The sequence below is a fragment of the Macaca nemestrina genome, chromosome 13 (assembly GCF_043159975.1).
Source record: "Macaca nemestrina isolate mMacNem1 chromosome 13, mMacNem.hap1, whole genome shotgun sequence".
Taxonomy (NCBI): domain Eukaryota; kingdom Metazoa; phylum Chordata; class Mammalia; order Primates; family Cercopithecidae; genus Macaca; species Macaca nemestrina.
The window spans coordinates 119,491,748-119,517,941 of NC_092137.1; the positions used below are offsets into that span (position 1 = coordinate 119,491,748).

At 46.3% G+C, this 26,194-nt stretch overlaps 1 protein-coding gene across 2 annotated transcripts; it reads left to right on the plus strand.

Annotated features, from left to right (window-relative positions):
* The first annotated feature begins 308 nt into the window (after positions 1-308).
* On the plus strand, positions 309-26,044 carry LOC105490085 (lysozyme g1). Of its 2 annotated transcripts, none has more exons than XM_011755389.2 (6): positions 309-434; positions 12,329-12,403; positions 15,342-15,446; positions 16,608-16,792; positions 25,462-25,594; positions 25,771-26,044. In XM_011755389.2, the coding sequence occupies exons 2-6, from the start codon at positions 12,361-12,363 to the stop codon at positions 25,887-25,889; spliced, it is 585 nt and encodes a 194-aa protein (XP_011753691.1). In that variant the 5' UTR covers positions 309-434; positions 12,329-12,360; the 3' UTR covers positions 25,890-26,044. The 2 variants fall into 2 exon arrangements, with proteins under 2 accessions (XP_011753691.1, XP_070933379.1); XM_071077278.1 differs by lacking the exon at positions 309-434 and adding an exon at positions 1,329-1,464.
* Positions 26,045-26,194: the final 150 nt, after the last annotated feature.

A 26,194-nucleotide genomic window follows, 5' to 3' on the forward strand; every position in this document is an offset into this window, starting at 1 on the left:
ACCTCATCCTGGGTCACCTTCTCCCTGGGGTGTCCCGCCATGGCCTTGGCGTTGCTCCATCGGGCTCCATGCGCTCTCTGCTCCCTCGTGCCTCTCTCCCTGGCCCCGGGCTTCTGCCGTCTCCAGGCAACGGCGTCCCACGCGGTCTCCAGGCAACAGCGCTCCCACAGCCCCAGCTTCCTGCGATCCAGCCTTTACCCCTCCAGGAAAGGGCTTCCGGTCATGGGACAGACCCGGGGGTCATGGGCATGTGGTTAGGCCTCACCTTGGCCAGTCGTTTCCCTCGCAGCGAGCAGAGGCGCCGCTTCCTCGTGCTCTCCCTTCTCCGTCTCGGGCCAGCAGTTTGCTGGGGGTTCCACACCAAGGCCCACGGGGAAGCCAGTTCCAAATGCAGAGGCGGGCCCGGCCGGCTGAGCAGGCAGCGGAGGCCGAGGGTGGGTGTCCGTGGTCCTGCGTCCCCGTGTCCACAGCCAGGCCGTGGGGACCCCGGGGTCCGCTCCTTCGCTGCGCGAGCACGGTCCCTGCAGGGGCCTCTCCGTGGGGTCGTGGATCGTCAGGCCGCGTGGGTGGCTGGGGGCGGGGGGCGGGCTGCAGGCAGGCTCTAGAAGCAGGGGCTGGGCGGGGGCGTGGGGGGATAGGGAGGGATGTAGTGGAAGTTGGGGCCCCAGCGGACGTGCGGGCGGCAGATGCAGCCCTTCTGAAGATGCACGCACGAAGAGGTCGGCAGGGCGATGCCCACGACGGGGTAGTGGACGGGCACGAACTGGTTCAGAGACGGGTAGCAGATGGGGCAGAAGGACGAGTAGGTGGGATGGAACAGGAGCGTGGTGTGCGGGTCCAGAAACTGAGGACGGATGGGAGGAAAGAAGAGCCGACGGCCAGGGCGCTGCGGGGTGGCGCCGAGCGGGCGCCGGGGCTGGGGGGCGGAGATGCGGGGCAGCTTTCGAGTCATTTTCACGCGTGCAGCGCTCTCTCGTCGGAACGGCCGGAGTGCGCGGCGAGTGCGGGGCCTGCGCGGCTTTTATCTCCTCCGGGCGTTCCAGGCCGGAACGCGCTTTGTGACCCGCGCCGCGTCCGAACCCGGGAGCGCCCCGCCAGTCGGCACAGGGCCCCGTCTCCGGGTTTAGGACCAAGCAGGGGAAATGGAAGACAGAGGCAATGGGGCGACGTCGCAGTCCCTGTGCTTGTACCCCGTAGTTTTGCCCTCAGTAGGCAAAGGCTGATCGGAGGGCTGGGATACGGTTAGGGGCCGGGGGCCTGGGAGAGCGGCTCTGAGCAGGAACTGGGAAAAGGGGACGAAGTCAGTGCCCCAGGCGCCTTCCCTTACGACAGCGTTCAAAGCCCTTCAGTCCCTCACATCACTGCGGGAACATGCGCAATTAGACACGCTACGTCCATTTTACCCGTGGGACACGGAGGACCAGAGAGGGAACCTCCATAGGCTGGCGGTGGGAGACAAAGCAGGTGGGGCTCGAACCTGTGGCAGCAGAGGGCAGGTAGGAGGGAAGCAAAAGGGCCCAAGCTCGCACCAGCGGCTGCTCCTGCGTGCGTGTGTGGACGGGATCCTGCAGGGGGCGCGGCAGAGCAGACCTGGGCGTGTCCTAGCTTACCCTTGGCCCTGTGTTCCTTGGTGTGATGCTTTATTTTTAACTAGAACCAGAAACGTTGAGTCACAGCTGGTGGATGACTACCCACTCCCGAGCGCCTAATAACTGGATTTGGACTTCCTTGCTCCCTACCTGAGATGCCTCCCTCCCTGCCAGATGATTAAGGAGGCTGCACTTTTGTCTGATGCAGAAACCCTCTCTGCTGAACTTTACTGGTTTCTTTGATCACCACCCAAAGCATAAGCCCCTTTTCTCTCCTATTCTCAACCATACTTGATCACTGAGGACCAAGCTCCAATTTTTTTATCTTACCCAAATTCCTACCTAAGGGGTCTAGCGATTCATGCCCTACAAACCTTAAATTGTCATCAGATGGATTTTATTTAACCCTGTATATTGTGACTTTTCTTTTTCTTTCTTTCTTTTTTTTTTTTTTTTGAAATGGAGTCTCACTCTCACCCAGGCTGGAGCGCAGTGTTGCGATCTCGGCTCACTGCAAGCTCCGCCTCCCGGGTTTACACCATTCTCCTGCCTCAGCCTCCGGAGTAGCTGGGACTACAGCGCCGCCACCACGCCCGGCTGATTTTTTGTATTTTTAGTAGAGACGGGGTGTCACTGTTAGCCAGGATGGTCTCAATCTCCTGACCTCGTGATCCGCCCGCCTCGGCCTCCCAAAGTGCTGGGATTACAGGCGTGAGCCACCGCGCCCGGCCAGTCCCGCCATTTCTAAACCAAATCAATGTATTTCTTAAATGTAATTAATGTCTCATGCCTTCCTAAAACATATAAAACCAAGCTGTACCCCAAGCACCTTGGGCACATATTCTCAGAACCTCCTGAGGGCCATGTCACGGGCCATGGTCACTCATATTTGGCGCAGAATACATCTCTTAAAATATTTTACAAAGTTTAACTCTTTTCATCAACATCACCATAATATTCTGATTTTTCCCCAACATCCTTTTCCTGTCTAATTATTTGACAAAACTTTATATTCTCTGAAGTCCAGCCACATGATTTAGCAAACTCCCCTATTCCCTGAGAGTGCTTCTTTATTGACGGTCTCCTGTGACTCCTGGCTTTAACTGTACCTGGTTTCTCTTGAGGACACTGTTTCCCTTGTATCTCAAGTAGAGAGTACTCATTCTTTCAAACTCTAAACTACTTCAGGGTGAGAATGTGGGGGTATTGCTTTTCCTTGCTCCTTCTACTTCCTTTAAAACCCTTACTCCAGTCCGGCGGGCGTGGTGGCTCACTGTAATCCCAGCACTTTCTTCTTTCTTTCTTCCCTCCCTCCCTCCCTCCCTCCCTCCCTCCCTCCTTCCTTCCTTCCTTCCTCCCTCCCCTCCCCTCCCCTCCCCTCCCCTCCCCTCCCCTCCCCTCCCCTCCCCTTCCCTTCCCTTTCTCTTTCCTTTTTAAGACAGAGTCTCGCTTTCTCAACAAAGCTGGAGTGCAGTGGCACGATCTCAATCTCGGCTCACTGCAACCTCTGCCACCCAGGTTTAAGCAATTCTCATGCCTCAGCCTCCTGAGCAGCTGGGATTACAGATGGCCAGCACGCCCCACTAATTTTTATATTTTTAGTAGCTATGGGGTTTCACCATATTGCCCAGGCTGGTCTCAACTCCTGACCTCAAGTGATCTGCCCACCTTAACCTTCCAAAGTGCTGGGGTTACAGGTGTGAGCCATGATGCCCAGCTATGGTTTTGTTTTGTTTTGTTTTTTCATTTCTTGTAGAGATGGAGGGTCTCACTATGTTGCCCAGACTGGCCTTGAACTCCTGTAAATCCTCCCTCCCAGCCTCCCAAAGTACTGGGATTACAGGGCTGAAACACCATGCCCAACCTAGCTTTCTTTTCAATACCTCCTCCACTCCCACACCGGCTGTCTCGGATCCTCCCTCTGTCTGGGAGGTGAGTATTTGAGAGTGTATGCCTGCTCTTTGAAAGGAAGGTTATCTATACAGGGGCTGGCAAGGACTGAACAAGCCTGAGGACGCAGGTGGGCATCGTCTCTGTGGAGCCACTGCCAGTCAACATGCTGGCCGCTGCCCAGGAGAACCTCCCAGGATGCGGACGTGGCCCTCTGGGCTGATGACAGCGTGCTTTTGTAGGTGGGGCCGGGCATCCCCAAATTTCCCCACACCGTGATACATTTGAATTGTTGGTATGTGCTAGAGCTTGCTGGAAAAAAAATGAAAGAGTTGCATTTTGGGAGTCAGGATATAGTTTTTAATGGGTGCATTAGTTCTCTTTTTACCCCAACTCTGCCAACAACAGAGAGGAATCCAGTGTTCTCACACTCCCCTCCCAGAGTAAAAGTTCAGGAACTCCCAGGGTGTCCAAATCTGGATCCTTGCTCACGGTGCCCTGCCTTGTGGTCTCACCATCTCAGCCACAGGTAGAGAACAACAAGATCTTTTATTTATTTATTTATTTTATATGGAGCCTCGCTCTGTGGCCCAGGCTGGAGTACACTGGCATGATCTCGGCTTACTGCAATCTCTGCCTCCTGGTTCAAGTGATTCTCCTGCCTCAGCCTCCTGAGTAGCTGGGATTACAGGCGCCTGCCACCATGCCTGGCTATTTTTTATATTTTTAGTAGAGATGGGGTTTCGCCATGTTGGCCAGGCTGGTCTGAACTCCTGACCTCAAGTGATCCACCTGCCTCGGCCTCCCAAAGCGCTGGGGTTACAGGCGTGAGGCTCTGTGCCCGGCCGAGAACAACAGAAACTTAACCCTCCATGTCTCCACTGAGGATGCAGAGTCAGTGACTTCCAAAAAGTCATCAATACGCTTTAAATCATTCATTTACTCGTTCCATTAAGGAAGGAGACCGCTACTACTCCTGCTGCCCTCCTCCTCACACCTTGCCTCGTTCACAAGACAGGAGGAAAGTGAGAAAGGAACAAAAGTAAGATAAATAGCCAGACAACCTTGGCACCACCACCCGGCCCTAGGAGTTAAACAAAGTAATAATTATAACATCAACCCCTGGCCTAAACTACTTGTGTTATCTGTAAATTCCAGACACTGTATGAAAAAAGCATTGTAAAACTTTTTGTTCTGTTAGCTGAGATGCATGTAGCCCCCAGTCACGTTTCCCACTCTTGCTCGATTTATAACGACCCCTTCACGTGGACCCCTTAAAGTTGTAAACCTTTAAAAAGGCCAAGTATTTCTTTGTCGGGGAGCTCGGTTCTTAAGACGCAAGTCTGCCGACGCTCCTGGCCGAATAAAAAAACCTCTTCCTTCTTTAATCTGGTGTCTGAGGAGTTTTGTCCGCGGCTCATCCTGCTACCCATAAACATGTATTGAATACCCCTTATGTGCCATAAGGAAAACGGGGAAAAAAGCCTTTGTTTTTGTTCTCAAGACAACAACAGACCCAAGTGCTGTAGGTGCTGTGGTAGAAATATCCACATGTTGCTTGAAACACAAGGAACCCACGTCTAACCTGGGGCCCAGCATTGGAAACCCAGTTCAAATCTTGCTGGGTGAGGTTGTAGGAATTCTTCATTCATTGACTGATTCCACAGAGATTTACTAAACACTTTACAATGTGCCAGGCTGTTATCTGGGCACTGAAGACTCAGTCTTATAAATGAAGTAGCCAGATTCACAGTTCTCATGGAGCTTGTGTTTGAGGTGTGGTGTGGGGAAGGAGCTAAGGCAGAGGATGCAGAAGAGTCAGACTATATACCAACCAGCCGATAAGCGCCATCGATTCCATGTTTTTTATCGAGTGTCTAATATGTGTCAGGCAGAGTGTTGCACGCTGGTGTTACAAAGACAAATGAGACACAGCCCCTGTCCCTGAGGGGTTAGATAAAAAGGAAAGAGCCTGTAGGAAGGCCTAGTGCAAACAATGGTGCTGTGTTTGGGAAATTCAAGCTGTTCAGCTGAACTGGGGCACAGGGCGTGGTGAGGGAGGGGCTCCCTCTTTCAGTCATGAAATGCACCCTTTCCACAACTGGGGAAATAATCCTTCCTGGAAACTTCATACGAACCCTCTCAAAGTACTTATTGATGTAGACATTTGGAACACGATGTAGGTCCTGGGTGTCTATAAAATAGCATCATCCAGCCGATCACCTCTCCCCATGTGGCTGAACTGAGGACCTGTGGATTGGTATCGGTAGTTCAGAACAGTGCCAGCAACCTAAGGCCCTAGGGCCACCACCTGTGTGGTAAAGAAAGTTTTTTGGAACAGTCATGGCCATTCATTTAAATATTATCTATGATGGCTCTCGTGCTACAATGTCAGAGGCGAGTATTTACGACAAAGATCACGTAGCCCAAAAGCCTATATGGGCCTATAAGAAAAAGTTGCCAACCCCAGTCTAGGAGCTCTGCTTACCTGAAATACAAACTAATAATGAGTTTCTGACACATCAAGTGTCAAGTTCAATTTCCCCCTTCCCTTCCTTCTTTCCTATTCCTTTTCTTCCTTCCCGTCCTCCCTTTCTCCCTTCCCTCTTTCTCTCTCTCTCTTCCTTCCTTGCTTTCTTACCTAACGCATATTCCCATCAACTGATGTGAATAAAAACAAGTGTTGAACCTGAATGTGTCAAAGTTAAACTACAACCAGTGTTGGAACCGAACTGTCGATTCCTTCCTGGGCAGGGGTCGCCGCGAAGGATCACCGACATGAGATTCACAGCAGAGAGTTATTTATTACTAGCGCGCTAGGGTCCCAAGCTCTAAGTTGGCCCTGGGACCCTGACTGCTTGTTACAGGCTGTTTATATAGGCAAACACAAGTTCAAACACAGCTTAGGGCGCGAAATTCAAACAAAGCTTTAGGCGCGTGGTAATTGGGTCTGTCTATGGCCTGAGCAAGGTGTCTTGTTCTAATTGGTTAGAGCAGGACCTTATGAGGTTTTTTCCTGGAGTTGTTGATTCCGGGAACTTCGAGGCAGGGTGGGATCCCCGGAATTGGCAGGGTGGGACCCCATGAGGTTGTTTCCCGGAATTGGCAGGGTGGGACCCTATCAGGGTGGGACCCTATTGAGGCAGGGTGGGACCCTATCCAGAGCCACCTGGTGTTAATTTTTTTTTAAGTTCTTTTTTTTATGAGGCCTAGTTTCTAAGTTTTATGCGGCCTAGTTTCACCAGGATCTGCCTTCTGAGGTATGGCAAGAAACGAATTGGTTAATGTTTGCAAAATGCCAGGACATTCTTGAATAAAAGGCCCTATATAAGTTCAAAGTATTTATAATTATTATGATTATTATTATAATTTATGAGATGTCATAAATCTCTCCAAAAGAGGATGAGATCAACACTTTTAAAAGGAGAACAGGACTCTATATAAATCGCTGTGGGCTCACCACCTCTAAGGAGGAGCACTGACTGAAGACAGGTGAGTGTGAAGCAGAGGCGTGGATCTTACACTCGGGCTTATTTAGGATGAAAATCCAGTGTATGGTGATCAGTTGGCAATCATTGTGTCGCTGCTGCCTAAGGAATATTGGACTCAGGCGAAACTTAAGGACCTTGCCAGGAAAACCCACGTTTGAAAAGATATGTAGATGATAGAATAATTTTTCCTGTTCATTACAATATGTTTCAAAATTTAGATTTCTTTTAATGCAAGTATATCGTTACTTTTTATGTGTGAGCATGTGCAAATCGAATAATGGGAGAAAAGAAATGTGTGTGCACTTAACTGTAGCTGTAATAGGGCCACATGCGATGTCGCATTTGTTAACCGAAAGCCAAAAGACTGAGGTGCTTGTATTTTGCCGGATGGTAAATCCCTTGCCTGACCTCATGGGCAGTCTTGCCAACGCTACATTAACCCATACGCCATAAGTGTTGGTTCTGTAACAGTCTTATTTTCTCTGCAACCTGTGAAAGAACCAAGGCCAACATGTCTAACAGTCTCGGCTAACAGAATAAAAAGACAGATAAGCCTCTAGAGTCCACAGACGGAACAGAGAGGCCAAGGTCTCTCTGATTTGTTCTTTGTGCAGAATGAAACATTCGCAGGGAAATCTCCAGCATAGGAAGATCCTTCCTGGAGTTCTGAACTCTCAAAAACCCAAATGGGAAAAGCAGGCACAGAGGACACGCTGAGAGAAGGAACTCCCTTCCAGCTCACAGTCTGTCTCTGCAGGGAAAGGCTGTGCCTGCCCAGAGGGAAGAGCATGATCAAACTTTCAGAGGTCTTCTAGGCTGGTCATTATTGATCACAATCCAAATTCAGTAAATACATATTTTCACAGGCCGTGTGAAAGTGCAAGTCTATACAACGTAACAGCTTAAAATGAGCCTTCATGTTGCTGCCTTATGTTTTTATTCTAAAAAGTTATATTTTTCTCAAGAAAACAGGATCTTAGTGGCAGAATAATTTATATTATTTTATATTCATGACTGCATTGCTATTACTATTTTAATTGTAGGCCTGTTGGTGCCTAGCAATCTGTGAGGCAATGGGCTGGAGTGTTGCTGTGTGTGTGTGTGTACGTGTGTGTGTGTGTACGTGTGTGTGTGTGTGTATGTAGGGAGGGAGAAGATTAGAATAGCGAGAGGAGGATGAGTACGACGTGATGCTACTGGAAAGGCCTTTAACAAATTTAAAAATTTAAACATTTAAAAAATGAAATAAACATTTTAAAAATTAAAAAAATTAAAAAAAGTGAAAAGTAAAAAAAAACAAAAAATTAAAAATAATTTAAAAATAGGCCTGGTGCTGGTGGTTCCCAGCACTTTGGGAGGCTGAGGCAGGCAGATTACTTGAGCCCTGGAGTTTGAGACCAGCCTGGCCAACACGGCAAAACCCTGTCTTTACTAAAAATACAAAAATTAGCCGGGCATCGTGGCACACGGCTGTAATCCCAGCTACTCAGAGGTGAAGGCAGGAGGATCACCTGACCTCAGGCAGGTCGAGGGTGCAGTAAGCCAAGAGCACTTCACTTCATTCCAGCCTGGGTGACAGTGAGACCCTGTCTCAAAAAAAACACAAAACCCAAAAAACAACAACAAAAAATTAAAACAATTTTAAAAATTAAAGAGTAATCTAATGAGACATTCTTACAGGCTTATAATGGTGAGATGATTCCACAATTTTGGGCCACTGCACTCCAGCCTGGGAGACAGAGTGAGACCTAGTCTCAATAAAAAAAGAAAAAAGAAAAAAAGAAAAAGCAAAAAACGCAGGGGCTAGATGCGGTAGCTCATGCCTGTAATCCCAGCACTTTGGGAGGCTGAGGTGGGTGGATTACCTGAGGTCAGGAGTTCGAGATCAGCCTGGCCAACATGGTGAAACCCTCTCTCTACTAAAAATACAAAATTCAGCTGGGCGTGGAGGTACATGCCTATAATCCCAGCTACTCGAGAGGCTAAGGCAAGAGAATCACTTGAACTCAGGAGGCGGAGGTTGCAGTGAGCCAAGATCACACCACTGCACTCCAGCCTGGGCAACACAGTGAGACTTTGTCTTAAACAAAACAAAGCAAAACCCCAACAAACCAAAAAGTAATTTAAAATAAAATTAAAATTAAACATGAAAAAAAGAAAGGCCTATCAGCACACAATGAGTAGATAGGCACAGAGACATGTTAGCAATAAACAAAGGTTACAACACAGCTTAGAGCAGGAGACCATACCTAATGTGGATGCATACAGCAGTTCTCACTTCTCTCATGATTAGATGGGGACACCACAAGGGGGCAGGGGCACCTTCATTGCTCAGCATGTTGAGGTGTTAATCCGTCACATTTCTGGGCTGGATGGAGGGCCCCAGTGACCTGCAATGATGCTGTTTAAGGTTAAGGTAAAGATTGAGAGCATTCATGGAAAAGATTCTAAGGTGAGAAAACCATGAGACCAAAGATACCTGTTTCCACCTTCTCCAGAAACATTGATGAACTGAAGAAGACATGGTCCATTATGCCTTACAAACTTGCACAGTGCTTTGGGAATTCCAAAGTACTCAGTGGAGAGAGGGTGAGTAGAGGAAGATGTCCCCATCCAAGCCGCCAGGAACGTGAGGTAGCTCCTGAGGGCTGCTCTGGTTGTCAGTTTCCAGTGTGCCTGGCAGGCCTGTTGCTCCAGCTTGTTGACACCTCCTCGCTGTTTGTTACTATTTTGCTCTCTGGGTAGGGAGAAGAGGGATGCTACCAGAGACATTGTGCCCGACATCGTGACCACTGTGCTGCCTTGGTCTGACATCTTCATAATAGTTTTAAGCAGGAAGCCACAGGGGAATTAACGAATGAGTCATAGGGAACTGACAGACACTCTCTGAGCACACCTGAGTGATGTCTCAACAATCTCTTCTAAACATACGGTACTTTTCAGCACTTGTAAAGTTGGGCCATAGAGTTTGGGTTGCTTCAGCATGCTTATTTATGGACAAAATACACTGTTCATCCATTTAAGAATTCCAAGCTAGGTGTGGTGGCTTAAGCTTGTAATCCCACCTACTCGGGAAGCTGAGGTGGAAGGATCACTTGAGGCCTGAAGTTCAAGACCAGCCTGGGCAACATAGTGAGACCCATTTCTACAAAAAAACTAAAAAATTATCTGGGCATGGTGGCATATGCCTCTAGTCTCAGCTACTTGGGAGACTGAGGTGGGAGTATCACTTGAGCCCAGGAGGTCAAGGCTGCAGTGAGCCATGATCGCGCCACTGCACTCCAGCCTGGGTGACAGAGTGAATCTCTGGCTCTAAGAAAAAAAAAAAGAAAAAGTCCATTGTCACTTCTTGCTCTTCCCTGATGAAATTGAAAAACTTTACCTTGATGACCCGGTCCCAGGAGCAACCAGAAAGTAATTCTGTGTTTCCATTAGGTGGCACATGTATTTACAGAGACTCTTTCATTAAAGCGACTTCTCAACAAAGGTATTTAGTTCCAAGCATGGAAAATAAGGTAGTTCTCCTGTTACAATAAAAGCTGGCCCTTCCACCTGGATTTCCAAGAGGAAGTATTTTTCTTTCCTGGAAAAGCAGCAAAAAGAGTGAAATACTCTGGGTGGAGCATTTGAATGTGAGCAGTGCTTTTTCCTGAAGGGCCCTTCCATAAAGCCAGTGGTGCACTTTCATGAGGCCATGAGCTTTTCTTACATCCAAGCAGCTCTTTCTCCATTCTCTTCTCCTGGGATTGGTTGTCCTCTCATGTTTACTGCTGGAGGCTCAGGGTGCTGAACAAATGACTCCTGTTGGGTGATTAAATCTGAGAGTTCCTGCAGACCCAGCTAAGATTCCAGGTCCCTGAGTCTTTTCGGTGTTGGGACTGAGCATGACATTTTCTGCTCAACTAAGCAAAATCGGACAGACTATCTCAATGTTGTAGAGAGAATAACAAAAAGCATGACTGCATCTGAAGGGCATATGCTCCCTCAGTTTAAGAAGACAGAAATCGAATAACTTCCATTTTTATTTTTATTTTTTTGAGGCAGGCTCTTGCTCTGTTTCCCAAGATGGAGTGCAGTGGTGTGATCATAGCTCACTGCACCCTTGACCCTCTGAGCTCAAGCAATCCTCCTGCCTCAGCCTCCCAAGTAGCTGGGACTACAGGTGTATGCCACCACACCTGGCTTCAAATGACTTCCTTAAAGCCTCTCTATCCTGAGATGTAATCTCTTCCTGGGTGTTTGAAAGAAACAACCCATACGATTAACTTCAAAACAAAAGAGATGAGAAAAGCATCATGAAAGTACTAAGTGCCATGTTTATATGCACAGTCCCACATGTAATGACAGTAATAATTCAAAATGCTAGGCTGCCGGGCTCTGCTGACTGGGGCAATGAAGACATACATGCTGGAGTGGGAGGGCTTGGTGGGAGGCGCTTTGGAGACAAGGGTCCCGAAACGCTACCTTTCCCTGAGGTCAACAGCAAACTATCCGGGGTGGTATTTGTGTATTGGTTTGGTAGCCAGTAGGAGAACCAGGGCTGTCTGTACTCGTGGAAGGTGACTAGGGGAATGGCGGGGATAAGAGAGAGAGAGCACATGAGCGGGTGCTCCGTGGTGGCCAGGTGTTTCATTCTCCAGTCTTGTGAGCACCTCATGAGTTCAATCCCGGGACCCCTGCCCATGAGCCAGCTTCTTGGGGATTTGCTGGTGGAGGTAGCTCATCTCTCCATTCTCCCCGGGCTCCAGTCCAGGTTTGTTGCCACACTGGGGTTTTACAGAGGGAGAATGGGGAACACGGCTCAAGGTGATAAAGGGGGTCTGTGATTCCCGGCTGGGATTAGAGCAGTGGGAAATGTTTTCCAACCTGTGTACATTCCAGGGCACTGAGGAAAGTGTGGCCTTTCCTCAAACCTCAAGAAGAAGGGACCTAAATTCCAAGAAATCACCCATACAAAATTCTCCTTTTGATAATGGAGATAATCAAGAGGCTCTTGGGATGAGGTATGAGCACCAGAAATTTGCTTTTCAGGGTCTGGAGCCAGGTCAGTATGTTTCTCCGTGGTTAAGATTCGAAGCTTCTTGCCTTCTTGAGAGAAAGTGGTTGGTAACTTGACTGTATGTTGAGTTCCTGTGGGCTGAGTAAGAGTCTTCTCATTTTTAGATTAATTGAAAGGATGAATGGAGTACTTACTTGTCCTACTTTTGCTTTTTTCCACTATGATTCAAATCATTCATTTTCTTAGGTCAGATATGGGGGAAATTTGTTCTTTTCACCCCTGCTTCTCTAGAAACATTACATGTTGTTATGATGATGATTGACATTTTTGTATTCTCAAGCTAATTTTTGTTTTAAAAGTGTTTCAGGAGCCGTAGAGCCAGATCGTCATCATGTCTGCATTGTGGCTGCTGCTGGGCCTCCTTGCCCTGACAGGTGAGTGTGGCTGATTTTTCCAAATGACTTTGGAGATAGGAAGGATAGGCGTAGGAACATAATGGCACTTCTAATACTTGAAAATGCAACAAAAACATTATTTTTTTTTTTCCTAAACTGTCCAACAAATCCCGGAGTTAGGAACAGCCACCAACAAGCAGCCTCTCCCCAGATGTCCTACAAAAGAGTGGGGTTCTCTGGAATGCAAGGTGGGCTTAAAACAGCACTGCTCGAAGCCAGACTTTAAATATACACCATCGACAGCTGCTCATTGTCCACTATAAAAAATGCCAAATTGAATTTCTTTCTAGAGCATATATTTCCATAGAAGAATTGAGGTGGTTGCCAGAATAAGACTAATGAATAAGACTAATTCAAATAGAAAACCAGAATCAAGCCAACTGAGAACAGGTGACTAAGCTGAACATTGAGGCTGATTCAGTTGCTGTGATTGAACTTCAGCTTTGCAGCTGGAGGAAACAGAGAACGTACTTGTTTTTGATTTTGTTTTTTTAGATGGAGTTTTGCTCTTTCGCCCAGGCTGGAGGGCAGTGGCGCAATCTCAGCTCACTGGAACATCTGCCTTCCAGTTTCAAGCTATTCTCTTGCCTCAGCCTCCCAAGTAGCGGGGATGACAGGCGCCTGCCACTACACCCGGCTAATTTTTGTATTTTTAGTAGAGACAGGGTTTCACCATGTTGGCCAGGCTGGTCTTGAACTCTTGACCTCACAATCAGGCCTCCCAAAGTGCTGGGATTACAGGGTGATGCACTGCGCCTGGCCTACTTGTTTTTTAATAAAAGGAGGAAGCAAAGTTCCTCAGGAGAAGCTACATTTTCCTGACTCTAAATTCAATATATTTATCAGATGAGGTCTTATAGTCATTCATTTAGTTATTGACCCATTCAACAAATATTTAAAAATGCCTACCAGGTGCTAAGCATCGGGAATACAAAGAACTTTGAGGATCAGAGAGTGTGGCTAGGGAGAGGTTCACAAGGCAGGAACCAAGGAGTGAAGGCAATCAACTGCAATACTAAGGGCATTTGTCACCAGTCATAAAGATAAAGGTGCACTGTTTAAAAAATAAAAAAGAACATGTCAGCTGGTTTACTTTTTAGTATATTCATAAAAGATCGAGTCTTTTCATTTCCACATTTCTCTTAGGTTACTTATCACAAGTTTGTAAAGTAGAAGTATTTACTCCAAAAGACGAGTATTTATCAACCCCATAAAGTTTTAAGAAAATAGAACCTGAAAATGCATTTATGTAAATACACGAACATGTGATTATATGCAATAGATATATCTCCCAAGATCTGCAAATCATTAAGGTTTGATAATCTAATCTACTTTAAAGGATCAAATACATTGAAAAGAGTAATCTGGCTGGGTGCAGTGGCTCACGCCTGTAATCCCAGCACTTTGGGAGGTTGAGGTGGGCAAATTGCTTGAGCTGAGGAGTTTGAGACCAGCCTGGGCACCATGGCAAAACCCCATCTCTTCAAAAATTAGACAGGTGTGGTAGCTTGTGCCTGTGGTCCCAATTACTTGAGAGACTGAGGTGGCAGGACAGCTCAAGCCTGGGAGGTTGAGACTGTGGTGAGCCATGATCATGCCACTACACTCCAGCCTGGGTGGCAGTGAGACCCTGTCTATAAATAAATGAATAAATAAAAAGGTAATCTAATGAGACATTCTTACAGCCTTATAATGGTGACATGATTCTCAAAAGGAGCAATTTCCTGCCTACTGTAGGTATCTCAGTACTGGTTCATGTGCCCCCATTCTGGTGTGAATTGTAGATATATTATAAATACTTGTGCACCCACCTTGTGTGAATTGTAGATCGAAATACTCATGCACCCTCCTCCTGGGGTGAAGAGAAGGAACATTCTCCTCTTCAATGGCCTTTGTGAAATCCCGAGTGTCTGAAACCACTCCTCCCCTTCCGTGATGACTGGAATGACAGGTAGAGAGAGATGGAAAGGATAAAGAGAGAAAGGGAAGAAGTGGAAAGTGGGTGATCCCATGTGGAGACTGGTCCCATGCCTCTCTCCTTCACTCCCTTCTGCAGCCTTCGGCTCTTATCTAGAAGTGTACCTGAGAGAAAGTGTAACCAGCCTCAAATCCCCATTTACAAGCAGTGCCTTACTTTGGATCTGGGTTGATATCCCAGAGACATCCAAGTTTTATATTGTTTCTTCAGAGCAAACATAAATATTTCATCAGAGCAACAAGTTAGGAGTATTTGATGGAGAAGTGCTCAGAGTTCATGTAAGATGAAAGATGAGGCTGGGTGTGGTGGCTCACACCTGTCATCCCAGCACTTTGGGAGGCCGAGGCGGGCGGATCACTTGAGGTCAAAAGTTCGAGACCAGCCTGGCCAACATGGTGAAACCTCGTCTCTACTAAAAATACAAAAATTAGCTGGGTTAGCGGCATGCACTTTTAATCCCAGCTACTCGGCTGAGGCAGGAGAATCACTTGAACCCAGGAGGCAGAGGTTGCAAACAGTCGAGATCGTGCCACTGCACTCCAGACCAGGTGACAGAGCCAGACTCTGTCTCAGAAAAAAAAAAAAAAAAAAAGTCAGATGAGGACTACTTTACAGGGAACAGATCCTCTCTGATGTGTTCCAAGACACCAGCTGACAACATCAAAGGCACCAGAGCTTTACAAAGAGTGTAACTGCTTCAGTAGCTCCAATAGTTACTCATGTCTGCAGGAGAGCAGGTGAGAATTGAGTATTGAGGAAGTTTTTGTGATCATTTATTGGGATATGTCTCATTTAAATTTCAAAAGAGTTTCAGTTGCAGAGTGAAGGTGATGTAATTGATTTTATTATAGTTACTTTTATTAACGTAATTTCATTCATGGACGGCAGAATGATAAGAACTGGTTCCGTGCCTTAGGCTGAACTTTTCTCAACTTGTAGACTTGTCTGAAAGCAGCAACTGGGGATGCTATGGAAACATCCAAACCCTGGACACCCCTGGAGCATCTTGTGGGATTGGAAGACATCACGGCCTGAACTACTGTGGTAGTTATGAGCTCTCGCCCTCTCAACCTGTCCCCCTGGCTCTCACTGTTCCCCATGCCTCACGCTACTGACTGTTGGAAAGAGTTCTGGGTTCTGGGTATGGGGTCCCAAAGCTCTGCTTCTTGAACAAGTCACTTAGCTGCCTCCTGCATCCATGGAAAGGGGGCTAGCAGTACAGTATTTACAGTGTTGTTGTGCGCTTTGACCGACACAATGTGGATAAGGGTGCTTTTTATTTTTTGTTTTTATTTTTATTTTTTGTTTTTATTTTTATTTTTTGTTTTTATTTTTATTTTTTGAGATGAAGTTTCTGTCTTGTGGCCCAGGTTGGAGTGCAATGGTGTGATCTCGGGTCACTGCAGCCTCCACCTCCCAGGTTCAAGCAATTCTCCTCCCTCAGCCTCCCGAGTAGCTGGGATTACAGGCATGTGCCATCATGCCTGGCTAATTTTGTATTTTTAGTAGAGATGGGATTTCACCATGTTGGTCAGGCTGGTCTTGAACTCCTGACCTCAGGTGATCCTCCCTCTTTGGCCTCCCAAAGTGCTGGGATTACAGGTGTGAGCCACTGTGCTCGGTCGAGAGTTCTTTTTAAACCATAAAAGCACCTAGAAGGCAAGGCTAGCCAAGTAGATTAATATTGGCTTTCCTTTTGCCCAGCATTCTTATTATTTCAGAAAGGTTTAAACTCGCATGATTTCTTGGTGTCGTTTAGGAGTGGAAAACTGTGCAACTGTGAACAAACTTGTTGAGGAACACTATCTAAAGACTTATTGAAGGGTTTGGCAGAATTTCTCCTTCGTGTCATGTTGCAGCTGATAGGCAGACATGTTTTATTTTACTGGTGTGCTCAGAACGGGATCAATGGTTCCTATCGCCATGGAATTGTCGTGGGCGGGCCAGAGCAGCCCCTGAGAGCCCAGCCAAAGGCACTGACAGCCATAGGGGACCCTGGCTCAGGAGATGCTGACTCAAGTTCACGGGAGGACAGTCCTAACCTCAGGTCAGGGAGCGGCCACTACGAAAGATTTAAGACCAAAATCTGGGATTCTCAGTCCTCGACCACTACCCAGATCCTTGGACTGTTCTTTCTCTCTTCCCTTGAGCTCCCGTTGCAGCATAAGTCACACCAAGCTGCATCCTTCCTTTTGTTTGGTTTAGGAGTTCGTGCTTCTGAAAGGCTGGCTGAAATAGACATGCCATACCTCCTGAAATATCAACCCACGATGCAAACCATCGGCCAAAAGTACTGCGTGGATCCTGCCGTGATCGCTGGTATCTTGTCCAGGAAGTCTCCTGGTGACAAAATTCTGGTCAACGTGGGCGATAGGACTAGCATGGTGCAGGTAACTCTCCATCTGTTGACACATGTGGCCATTCTGCTATGTGGCACCACTGCTTTGTTTTTTGGATGATGGCAAAGCTTCGTAGAACACAGCACGAATGAAGCTCTTTAGAGCTGTGACAGTCAAAGTTCTGCCTGAGAGATATGAGCAGCAATATTTCTGCTTCATGTTGAGCCACAATTTCTTTTCACAGTAAATAATGCCATGTTTCCAGAATATCATCCGGGTCACCCTATTCTGGATTTCTGGACCTAAGTGGTCCAAGAGAAAGATCATGGATTAAATTTCTCCTCAGTGACTTTGTAGCCATGTGATCTTGAATAAACCATTTAATCTCACTGGGCCTTAGTTTCTCTACCTATAGAATGCCATTCTTACAGCATGATTATGAAGATTCCATGACATAATGCAAAAAAAGTACCTGATATCCGTTGGATTCTCAAAAAATGTTAAATTTCTTTTCCTTTATCTTTTTTCTTTTTTTTTTTTTTTTTTTTTTTTTTGAGACGGAGTCTCGCTTTGTCGACCGGGCTGGAGTGCAGTGGCCGGATCTCAGCTCACTGCAAGCTCCACCTCCTGGGTTTACGCCATTCTCCTGCCTCAGCCTCCCAAGTAGCTGGGACTACAGGCGCCCGCCACCTCGCCCGGCTAGTTTTTTGTATTTTTTAGTAGAGACGGGGTTTCACCGTGTTAGCCAGGATGGTCTCGATCTCCTGACCTCGTGATCCGCCCGTCTCGGCCTCCCAAAGTGCTGGGATTACAGGCTTGAGCCACCGCGCCCGGCCCCATCTTTTTTCTATACAATTCTTAGTTCTGAAGATTGAGTTTTAGTTTCGCATGAATTCTGCCTGGTATCACTTGTCAGATAGAGACTTCTGGGGAACTGGTCACTAATCCACTGTGGAATTAACTCTGCACCAGGGAATCAGTGATGGCCGGGGTGAGAATGAGGCTCGATTTTTTTCCATTGATCTCACACTGCTTTTGTGGTGGTTGTTGTTGAGGAACCTGTGAGTATTGCAGTCATTTTTTAAGATTTTGGGAAAATGTATTTCTCGATGATCTCTTTAAATTTGCTTCCCTTGACTTTTTTGTATGATACTTTTCAAGTACTTTCAAATACTTTATTTTACTTGGATTTGGAGACCCATCCAATAATCTGATGAGGTGAGGGGCACGCGATCCATCCTTGACAAGTGAGGAGATAGAATCACAAGGAAGGAGTCTCTGCTGCAGAGTCACATGGCAGCTGCAAGAGGCAGAACTGGGACCAAGGACAGTATTTTGTGATGTTAGGGCTGGGATCATTTCTGCTGTGCTGTTTTGTCTCCTTTGTAAAATCTGGTTTTTTTTTGTTTTTTTTGTTTTTTTTTGAGACGGAGTCTCGCTCTGTCGCCCAGGCTGGAGTGCAGTGGCGCGATCTCGGCTCACTGCAAGCTCCGCCTCCCGGGTTCAGGCCATTCTCCTGCCTCAGCCTCCCGAGTAGCTGGGACTACAGGCGCCCGCCACCGCGCCCGGCTAATTTTTTGTATTTTTAGTAGAGACGGGGTTTCACCGTGGTCTCGATCTCCTGACCTTGTGATCCGCCCGCCTCGGCCTCCTAAAGTGCTGGGATTACAGGCGTGAGCCACCGCGCCCGGCCAAAATCTGGTTTTTGAGGAAAGGATGAGTCCATCTCCTTTGAAGATGAAATAAGAATTCCCTAGATTTGGGCCAGGTACGGTGGCTCATGCCTATAATCCCAGCACTTTGGGAGGTCGAGGAAGGCGGATTACATGAGGTCAGGAGTTCGAGACCAGCCCAGCCAACATGGTGAAACCCCACCTCTACTAAAATTCAAAAATTAGCTGGGCATGGTGGTGCATGCCTGTAATTCCAGCTACTTGGGAGGCTGAGGTGGGAGGATTGCTTGAACCTGGGAGGTGGAGGTTGCAGCGAGCTGAGATCGCGCCACTGCCCTCCAGCCTGGGCGACAGAGGGAAACTCCATCTCAAAAAAACAAACAAAAACAAAAAAGAGAATTCTCTAGATTTGGACATTTCTCCCAAATATGATGAAACCTACATGGAAGTGGTAATCAAAGGTATATAAGAAGGGTTAGAAGTCCCTTTAGACATCAGACCATCTGGAAAAAGAATGACAAGTTCAGACAGAAAAACTCCTTTCTGGCCTGTTTGGAGGGTTTGCACTGGCAGGTTGAAGAAGGGCATCCCACTGTTACCTACACTAACTCAGTCATTAACTGAGTTACACCCTTACGCTGAAGCAGCAGTGAAATGTCTGCTCGTCCCTTCCTTAGCCCAAACCTTGAAACTTTATTACCTTTTTTCTTTGGCAAGAACATTTAACGTGAGATCTATCATCTTAACAGATTTTTTTTTTTTTTTTTTTTTTTTTTTTAAGACAGGGTCTGGCTCTGTCACCCAGGCTGGAGTATAGTTGCACGATCTTAGCTCACTGCAACCTCTGCCTCCTGGGCTCACGTGATCCTCCTCAGCCTCCTGAGTAGCTGGGACTGCAAGCATGCGCCACCATGCCTGGCTAATTTTTGTATTTTTTGTAGAGATGGGGTTTCATCATGTTGCCCAGGCTGGTCTCGAACTCCTGGACCCAAGTGGTCTGCCTGCCTCAGCCTCCCAAAGTGCTGGGATTACAGGAGTGAGTCACTTTGCCTGGCCACAGATTTTTTGGTTGTTGTTGTTAAGTCTAGTTTACTGACTCTAGACGCTTATTGTGCATATGAACACCTGGAGCTCTTGCTTACATGAGAATTCTGATTCAGTTGGTCTGAAATGGGACCCAAAGTTCTGCAATTCTACTAAATAAGTTCTCAGTTGTTGCTGATGTTGCTGGTTCCTGGACCACATTTTAAGTAAAAGCCGGGGTATAGGTTTGGTCAATATGATGGGTGCCGCAAGCAGGGGTGGGGAGCCAAGGGATCAGAGAGTCCTTGCCTTATTTAGGGTGAGACATAGTTTCAGTCACAAAATAGGCTGTGCATAGTGGCTCGTATCTTTAAAATCCCAGCACTTTGGGAGGCTGAGGTGGATGGATCATTTGAGGTCAGGAGTTTGAAACCAGCCTGGCCAACAAGGTGAAATCCTGTCTTTACAAAAAATACAAAAATTAGCCAGGCAGTAGTGGCGGGGTGCCTGTAATCCCAGCTACTCAGGAGGCTGAGGCAGGAGAATCGCTTGAGCCTGGGAGGCGGAGGTTGCGGTGAGCTGAAATCACGCCACCGCACTCCAGTCTGGGTGAGAGACTGAGACCCTGTCTCCATTATTTTAATAATAATTATTATTATTATAATTAAGACAGGAGTCAAAAGGAATGTAGAAAAAGAGGGACATATTGAAATAACAAATTAAGATGATAGTAGCAACTACAAGATATTAATAATTGCAATAAATATAGAGGAAACCTACTGGTTTAAAGACACAGATGTATGAATGAGATTAAAAGCCCAAATTCAGATTTACATGGTTTGTGTGAGAAACCCTTAAAGCATTTGAATATGCAAAAGTTTGAAGTAAGAGTATGGTAAAAAGAAGACCTACCAGGAATACAATAACCAAAATAATGTTGAGAACTATGATACATTAAATAAAATACACTTTAGAAGAAAAAATATTTGGGATGGAGAGAATCATGACATAACAAAAAGATTGAATTTGTTAAGGAAGTAAAGCAATTTAAAACAAATAGACGCCAGTAAAATAACCTCAAAATATATGCAGCATAAATTATTATTACTATAATAATAAACCCGCTATCATAGTAGGAAATTTTAACACATCTCTCTTGATTATTTACAGGTTATACAATAAACAAACCGGCAAAGATATAGAAGAAAAATAAGTAAAACAATTAACAGATGTAACAAGAACACAATTAACAGGCTTGATTGTTAATTGGGGGAGGGAGGGAGAGCTGGAAGGAAAAAGAGAGAAGGAGGGGGATATAATTATTTATGTATCCATTAGGATATATACAATTGTCTTACGCACATGAGAAACATTTTACAAAAGTTGATCATATATCATCTATTAAAGAAACCCTCAAAAATTTCAGATCTCACAATAATACAATTATGCTAGAAGATAATTTTAAAAATTAAAATTATCTCTGATCATATGGAAATTTAAACATGCACACACACATACACAACACTAAGTAACTCTTTAGGTTAAAGAAACAAATCATAGTGAAACTTAAAAATAACTAAAACAGGATGATAGAAATATATTAGATATTAGAAGCTATGAGATACGGTAAAAATGCTTTAAGGGAGATTTACAGTCACAAACCTAGTTTTAAAAAAAAAGAAAGCCCAGTGGCTCAAGCCTGTAATCCCAGCACTTTGGGAGGCCGAGACGGGCGGATCACGAGGTCAGGAGATCGAGACCATCCTGGCTAACACGGTGAAACCCCGTCTCTACTAAAAAAATACAAAAAACTAGCCGGGTGTGGTGGCGGGCCCTGTAGTCCCAGCTACTCGGGAGGCTGAGGCAGGAGAATGGCGTAAACCCGGGAGGCGGAGCTCACAGTGAGCTGCGATCCGGCCACTGCAGTCCAGCCTGGGCGACAGAGCAAGGCTCCGTCTCAAAAAAAAAAAAAAAAAAAGAAAGCCTTTTTTCCTAACTTTTAAGTTCAGGGGTTTATGTGCAGGTTTGTTACGTAGGTAAACGTGTGTCATGGGGTTCGTTGTACAGATTATTTCATCACCCAGGTATTAAGCCTACTACCCATTAGTTATTTTTCCTGATTCTCTCCCTCCTCCCTCCCTCCACCATCCAATGGCCCCATTGTGTGTTGTTCCCATCTGTGTGTCCATGTGTTCTCATCATCTGGCTCCCACTTATAAGTGCGAACATGTGGAACATGTGGTATTTGGTTTTCTGTTCATGTGTTAGTTTGCTAAGGCTAATGCTGTCTACAGATGTGTAAGTGTACAATACGGTGTTGTTAATTATAGGCACAATGTCATACATCAGATCTCTAGGTCTTACTTGTCTTGCATAACTAAAATTTTATACCCATTAATTAGCAACTCCCAGTTTCCCTCTCCCCATCAGCCCCTGGCAACCATCATTCTATTCTTTGCTTCTACGAACTTAACTATTTTAGATACCTCATATAAGTGAAATCATGCAGTATATTTGTTCTGTGACTGGCTTATTTCACTTACATAGTGTCCTCAGGGTTCATCTATGTTGTCACATAATGCAGAATTTACTTCTTTTTAAGGTTGAATAATATTCCATGATATGTGTATACCACATTTTCTTTATTCATTCATCTGTCAGGTACATTTACGTTGTTTCTACCTCTTGGCTTTTGGGAATAGCTTTGCGATGAATGTGGGAGCTCAGATATCTCTTTGAGATCCTGATTCCAATTCTTTTGGATGAATACCCAGAAAGGGGATTACTAAATCATATGGTATTCATTTTTACTTTTTTTTTTAATTTTTTGAGACAGAGTCTCACTCTTGTTGCCCAGGTTGGAATACAATGGCATGATCTCAGCTCACTGCAGCCTCCACCTACTGGGTTCAAGCAATGCTCCTGTCTCAGCCTCCCCAGTAGCTGGGATTACAGGCCCCCACCACCACAGTTGGCTAATTTTTGTATTTTAAGTAGAGATGGGGTTTCACCATTTTGGCCAGGCAGGTCTCAAACTCCTGCCTGGTGATCCACCCTCCTTGGCCTCCCAAAGTTCTGGGATTACAGGTGTGAGCCACTGCACCCAGCCTGTATAGTAGTTCTAATTTTAATTTTTTGAGAAACCACAGTATAGTTTTCCACGGTAGCTGCACCATTTTGCATTGCCATCAACAATGTACAATGATTCCAGTTTCTCTACATCCTCACCAACCCTCGTTGTCTTAGTCTGTTTTCTGTTGCTTTTTACAGAATAAGCAACATAAAATAACATGGGTTCCTCAATATGGGTAATTTATGAAAAGTAAAATTTATGTCTTACAGTTCTGGAGGCTGGGGACCCCAAGGTCAAGGGGACACATCTGGTAGAGCCTTCTTGCTGGTGGGGACCCTTTGCAGAGTTCAAGGTGGCTCAGGGCCTCCCATGGTGAGTGGCTGACTGTACTGGCTTAGTCTGTCTTCCTCTTCTTAAAAAGCCACCAGCCCCACTCCTGTGAGAACCATGAACCCCCTAACCCATTAATCTGTGGGGAAAAGAGAGATCAGACTGCTACTGTGTCTGTATAGAAAGAAGTAGACATAAGAGACTCCATTTTGTTCTGTATTTGAGATGCTGTTAATCTGTGACCGACCCAACCTTGTGCTTGCAAGAGACATGTGCTGTGGTGACTCAAGGTTTAACAGATTTTGGGCTGTGCAGGGTGTGCTTTGTTAAACAAGTGCCTGAAGGCAGCTTGCTGGTTAAAAGTCATCACCATTCTCTTAATCTCAAGTACCCAGGGACACGTACACTGCCAAAGGTCGCAGGGACCTCTGCCTGGGAAAGCTAGGTATTGTCCAAGGTTTCTCCCCATGTGATAGTCTGAAATATGGCCTCATGGGAAGGGAAAGACCTGATCGTCCCCCAGCCTGACACCCGTGAAGGGTCTGTGCTGAGGAGGACTAGTATAAGAGGAAAGAAGGTCTCTTGGCAGTTGAAATAGAGAAAAGCATCTGTTTCCTCCCCATCCCTGGGCAATGGAACATCTCGGTGTAAAACCCGATTGTATGTTCTGTTTACTGAGAAAGGAGAAAACCGCCTTAGGGCGAAAGGTGGGACTTGCTAGTGGCAATGCTGCTCTTTATGCACTAAAAAGGTTTATGGAGATGTTTACGTATGCATATCAAGGCACAGCACTTTTTCTTAAACTTATGTCACAGAGATCTTTATTCATATGTCTTACTGCTGACCTTCTCCCTACGATGATCCTATTATCCTGCCACCTCCCTTTTTCTAAGACGGTAAGGATAATGATCAATAAATATTGAGGGAACTCAGAGACCGGTGCCCGCGTAGGTTCTCTGTATGCTAAGCGCTGGTCCCCTGGGCCCACCTTTTCTTTCTTTGTACTTTGTCTCTGTGTCTCGTTTCTTTTCTCAAGTCTCTTGTTCCACCTAACGAGAAACGCCCACAGGTGTGGAGGGGCAGGCCACCCCTTCATTAATCTATGAATAGATTAATCACCTCTTTTTTTTTTTTTTTTTTGGAGACGGAGTCTCGCTCTGTCGCCCAGGCTGGAGTGCAGTGGCCGGATCTCAGCTCACTGCAAGCTCCGCCTCCCGGGTTCACGCCATTCTCCTGCCTCAGCCTACCGAGTAGCTGGGACTACAGGCGCCCGCCACCTCGCCCAGCTAGTTTTTTTGTATTTTTTAGTAGAGACGGGGTTTCACTGTGTTAGCCAGGATGGTCTCGATCTCCTGACCTCGTGATCCGCCCGTCTCGGCCTCCCAAAGTGCTAGGAATACAGGCTTGAGCCACCGCGCCCGGCCAGTCTAATCACCTCTTAAAGGCCCCATCTCTCAACACTGCCACATCGGTGATTAAGTTTCAACATGAGTTTCACAGGGGACAAACATTCAAATTATAGCACCGGTCTTTTGCATTTTTGCATGACAGTAGCTATTCTAACCGGTATAAATAGCTTTACTGTTTGATCTCCAGGTGCTGTTGGAGGGCCAGGTCAAGTTCTTGACTTTGCTGCACAAAAGAATTGGGGCACAAGTCCGAAGTAAAAGTAGGCGAAGAAGTGTATTGCAAAGCAAAAGTGCACTCTGGTAGCTGGGTGGAGAATGAGACAGCCTCATGTGACATGGGGAAATCCCTTCAAGGAAAGCTTATATGATTATTCGTATGAGAGAGGGGATGGCTGTTGCTGTTATGCATGTTTCGGGGTCTCCTGCATGCACATGTGCTATTGCTTTGCATGCTAGCACGTATATCGCGTGTCTCCGCATCTGAATTCTCCACCTAGGGGTGTGCTTTTTTTTCATTCTTATAATGAGCATAGGTCAACCCAAGGATACTCATCATGGGTTTCTGTGCTTGCATGGATCTGGGGATTTTCCCTTCTGTTCTTTGTCCTGCTTACCGCAGATTTTTTTTATTTTTTATTTTTTTTTATTTTTAGACAGGGTCTCACTCTGTCACCCAGGCTATGCAGTGGAGCAATCATGGCTTACTGCAACCTCTGCCTCCCAGGCTCAATCGATCCATCCTGTTAGGCTCAGGTGATCCTCCCACCTCAGCCTCCCAAGTAGCTGGGACTACAGGCGCACACCATGACGCCCGGCTAAGTTTCGTATTTTTTGTAGAGATGAAGTTCTCCCATGTTGCTGAGGCTCGTCTCGAACTCCTGAGCTTAAGTGGTCCACCTGCCTCGGCCTCCCAAAGTGCTGGGATTACAGGCATGAGCCTGGCACTGTAGGATATTCTGACCATGAGTCCCGAATGTAGTTTGTGCACTGTCAGTGGTTTGTTCTCTCCATCTATCTGGTAAATTTGTTCCCCATAAGGGAGGCTATGACCACCGTATGTAACCTACCTCACAGGGAGACTGAAGGTGGCATTGGTTCCATCAAAGGTGAAAGGAGAATAAGAGAAAGGAAATGAACAAGCGCCACTGAGCCCAAGAAGCCAGATCACCCTCCCACCCAGCTTACGTGGCTTCTTTGCCTCCCTCCTTCCAGGAACCTGGCTCTCACGCTCCCGCATACTGGATTAGTGAGTCTCAGGTTTCCCAGATGACTGAAGCTCTGACTACTAGAATCAAAGAAATCCAGAGGAGGTTTCCAACCTGGACCCCTGACCAGTACCTGAGAGGTACGTGTAACGCTGTCAGTCAGTTGTCTCAAGCACAGAATTAATAGGGACAAATGTATTACAGTGCACCAGATTCCCCAGCTGCCTCCTGATAGGCAGTTAGTAAAGAGACTCAGAGTTAACTGCCGAGCTGAGTACCCTAGGTCAGTATTCACCTATCATCTCGTGCATTTCAGGTGGACTCTGTGCCTACAGTGGGGGTGCTGGCTATGTCCAAAGCAGCCAGGACCTGAGCTGTGACTTCTGCAATGATGTCCTTGCGCGAGCCAAGTACCTCAAGAGACATGGCTTTTAACACCTCAGAGGAAACCCAAGACCGTGATCACATGTGCAGCCTCAAATGTTACCCGGATAAAACTAGCCAAGGCCACCTGTAACTGGGAATCTGAGTTTAACCTAAAAGTCGTTGAAATAACATGAATCACATTAAAGGAAGCATTTTGACCTGCATTTATGGTGTGTAGTGTCTGTCTGTGTGGATCAAGGGCCGTGTTTCTTTAAAGGCATTCTCGTGGACATTAGCCGTGCTGTGGGTTTCTGTGAAGTGAATTTTATTTTTCACTGACTAGCGTTGCCAGATTTAGCAAACAAAAATATAGG

Coding starts and splice junctions, on each gene's coding strand:
- LOC105490085 (XM_011755389.2), top strand. CDS start 12,361: ATGTCTGCATTGTGGCTGCTGCTGGGCCTCCTTGCCCTGACAG. Junction 12,404..15,341: donor GGGCCTCCTTGCCCTGACAG/GTGAGTGTGGCT, acceptor CTCAACTTGTAG/ACTTGTCTGAAAGCAGCAAC. Junction 15,447..16,607: donor TCACGGCCTGAACTACTGTG/GTAGTTATGAGC, acceptor TGTTTGGTTTAG/GAGTTCGTGCTTCTGAAAGG.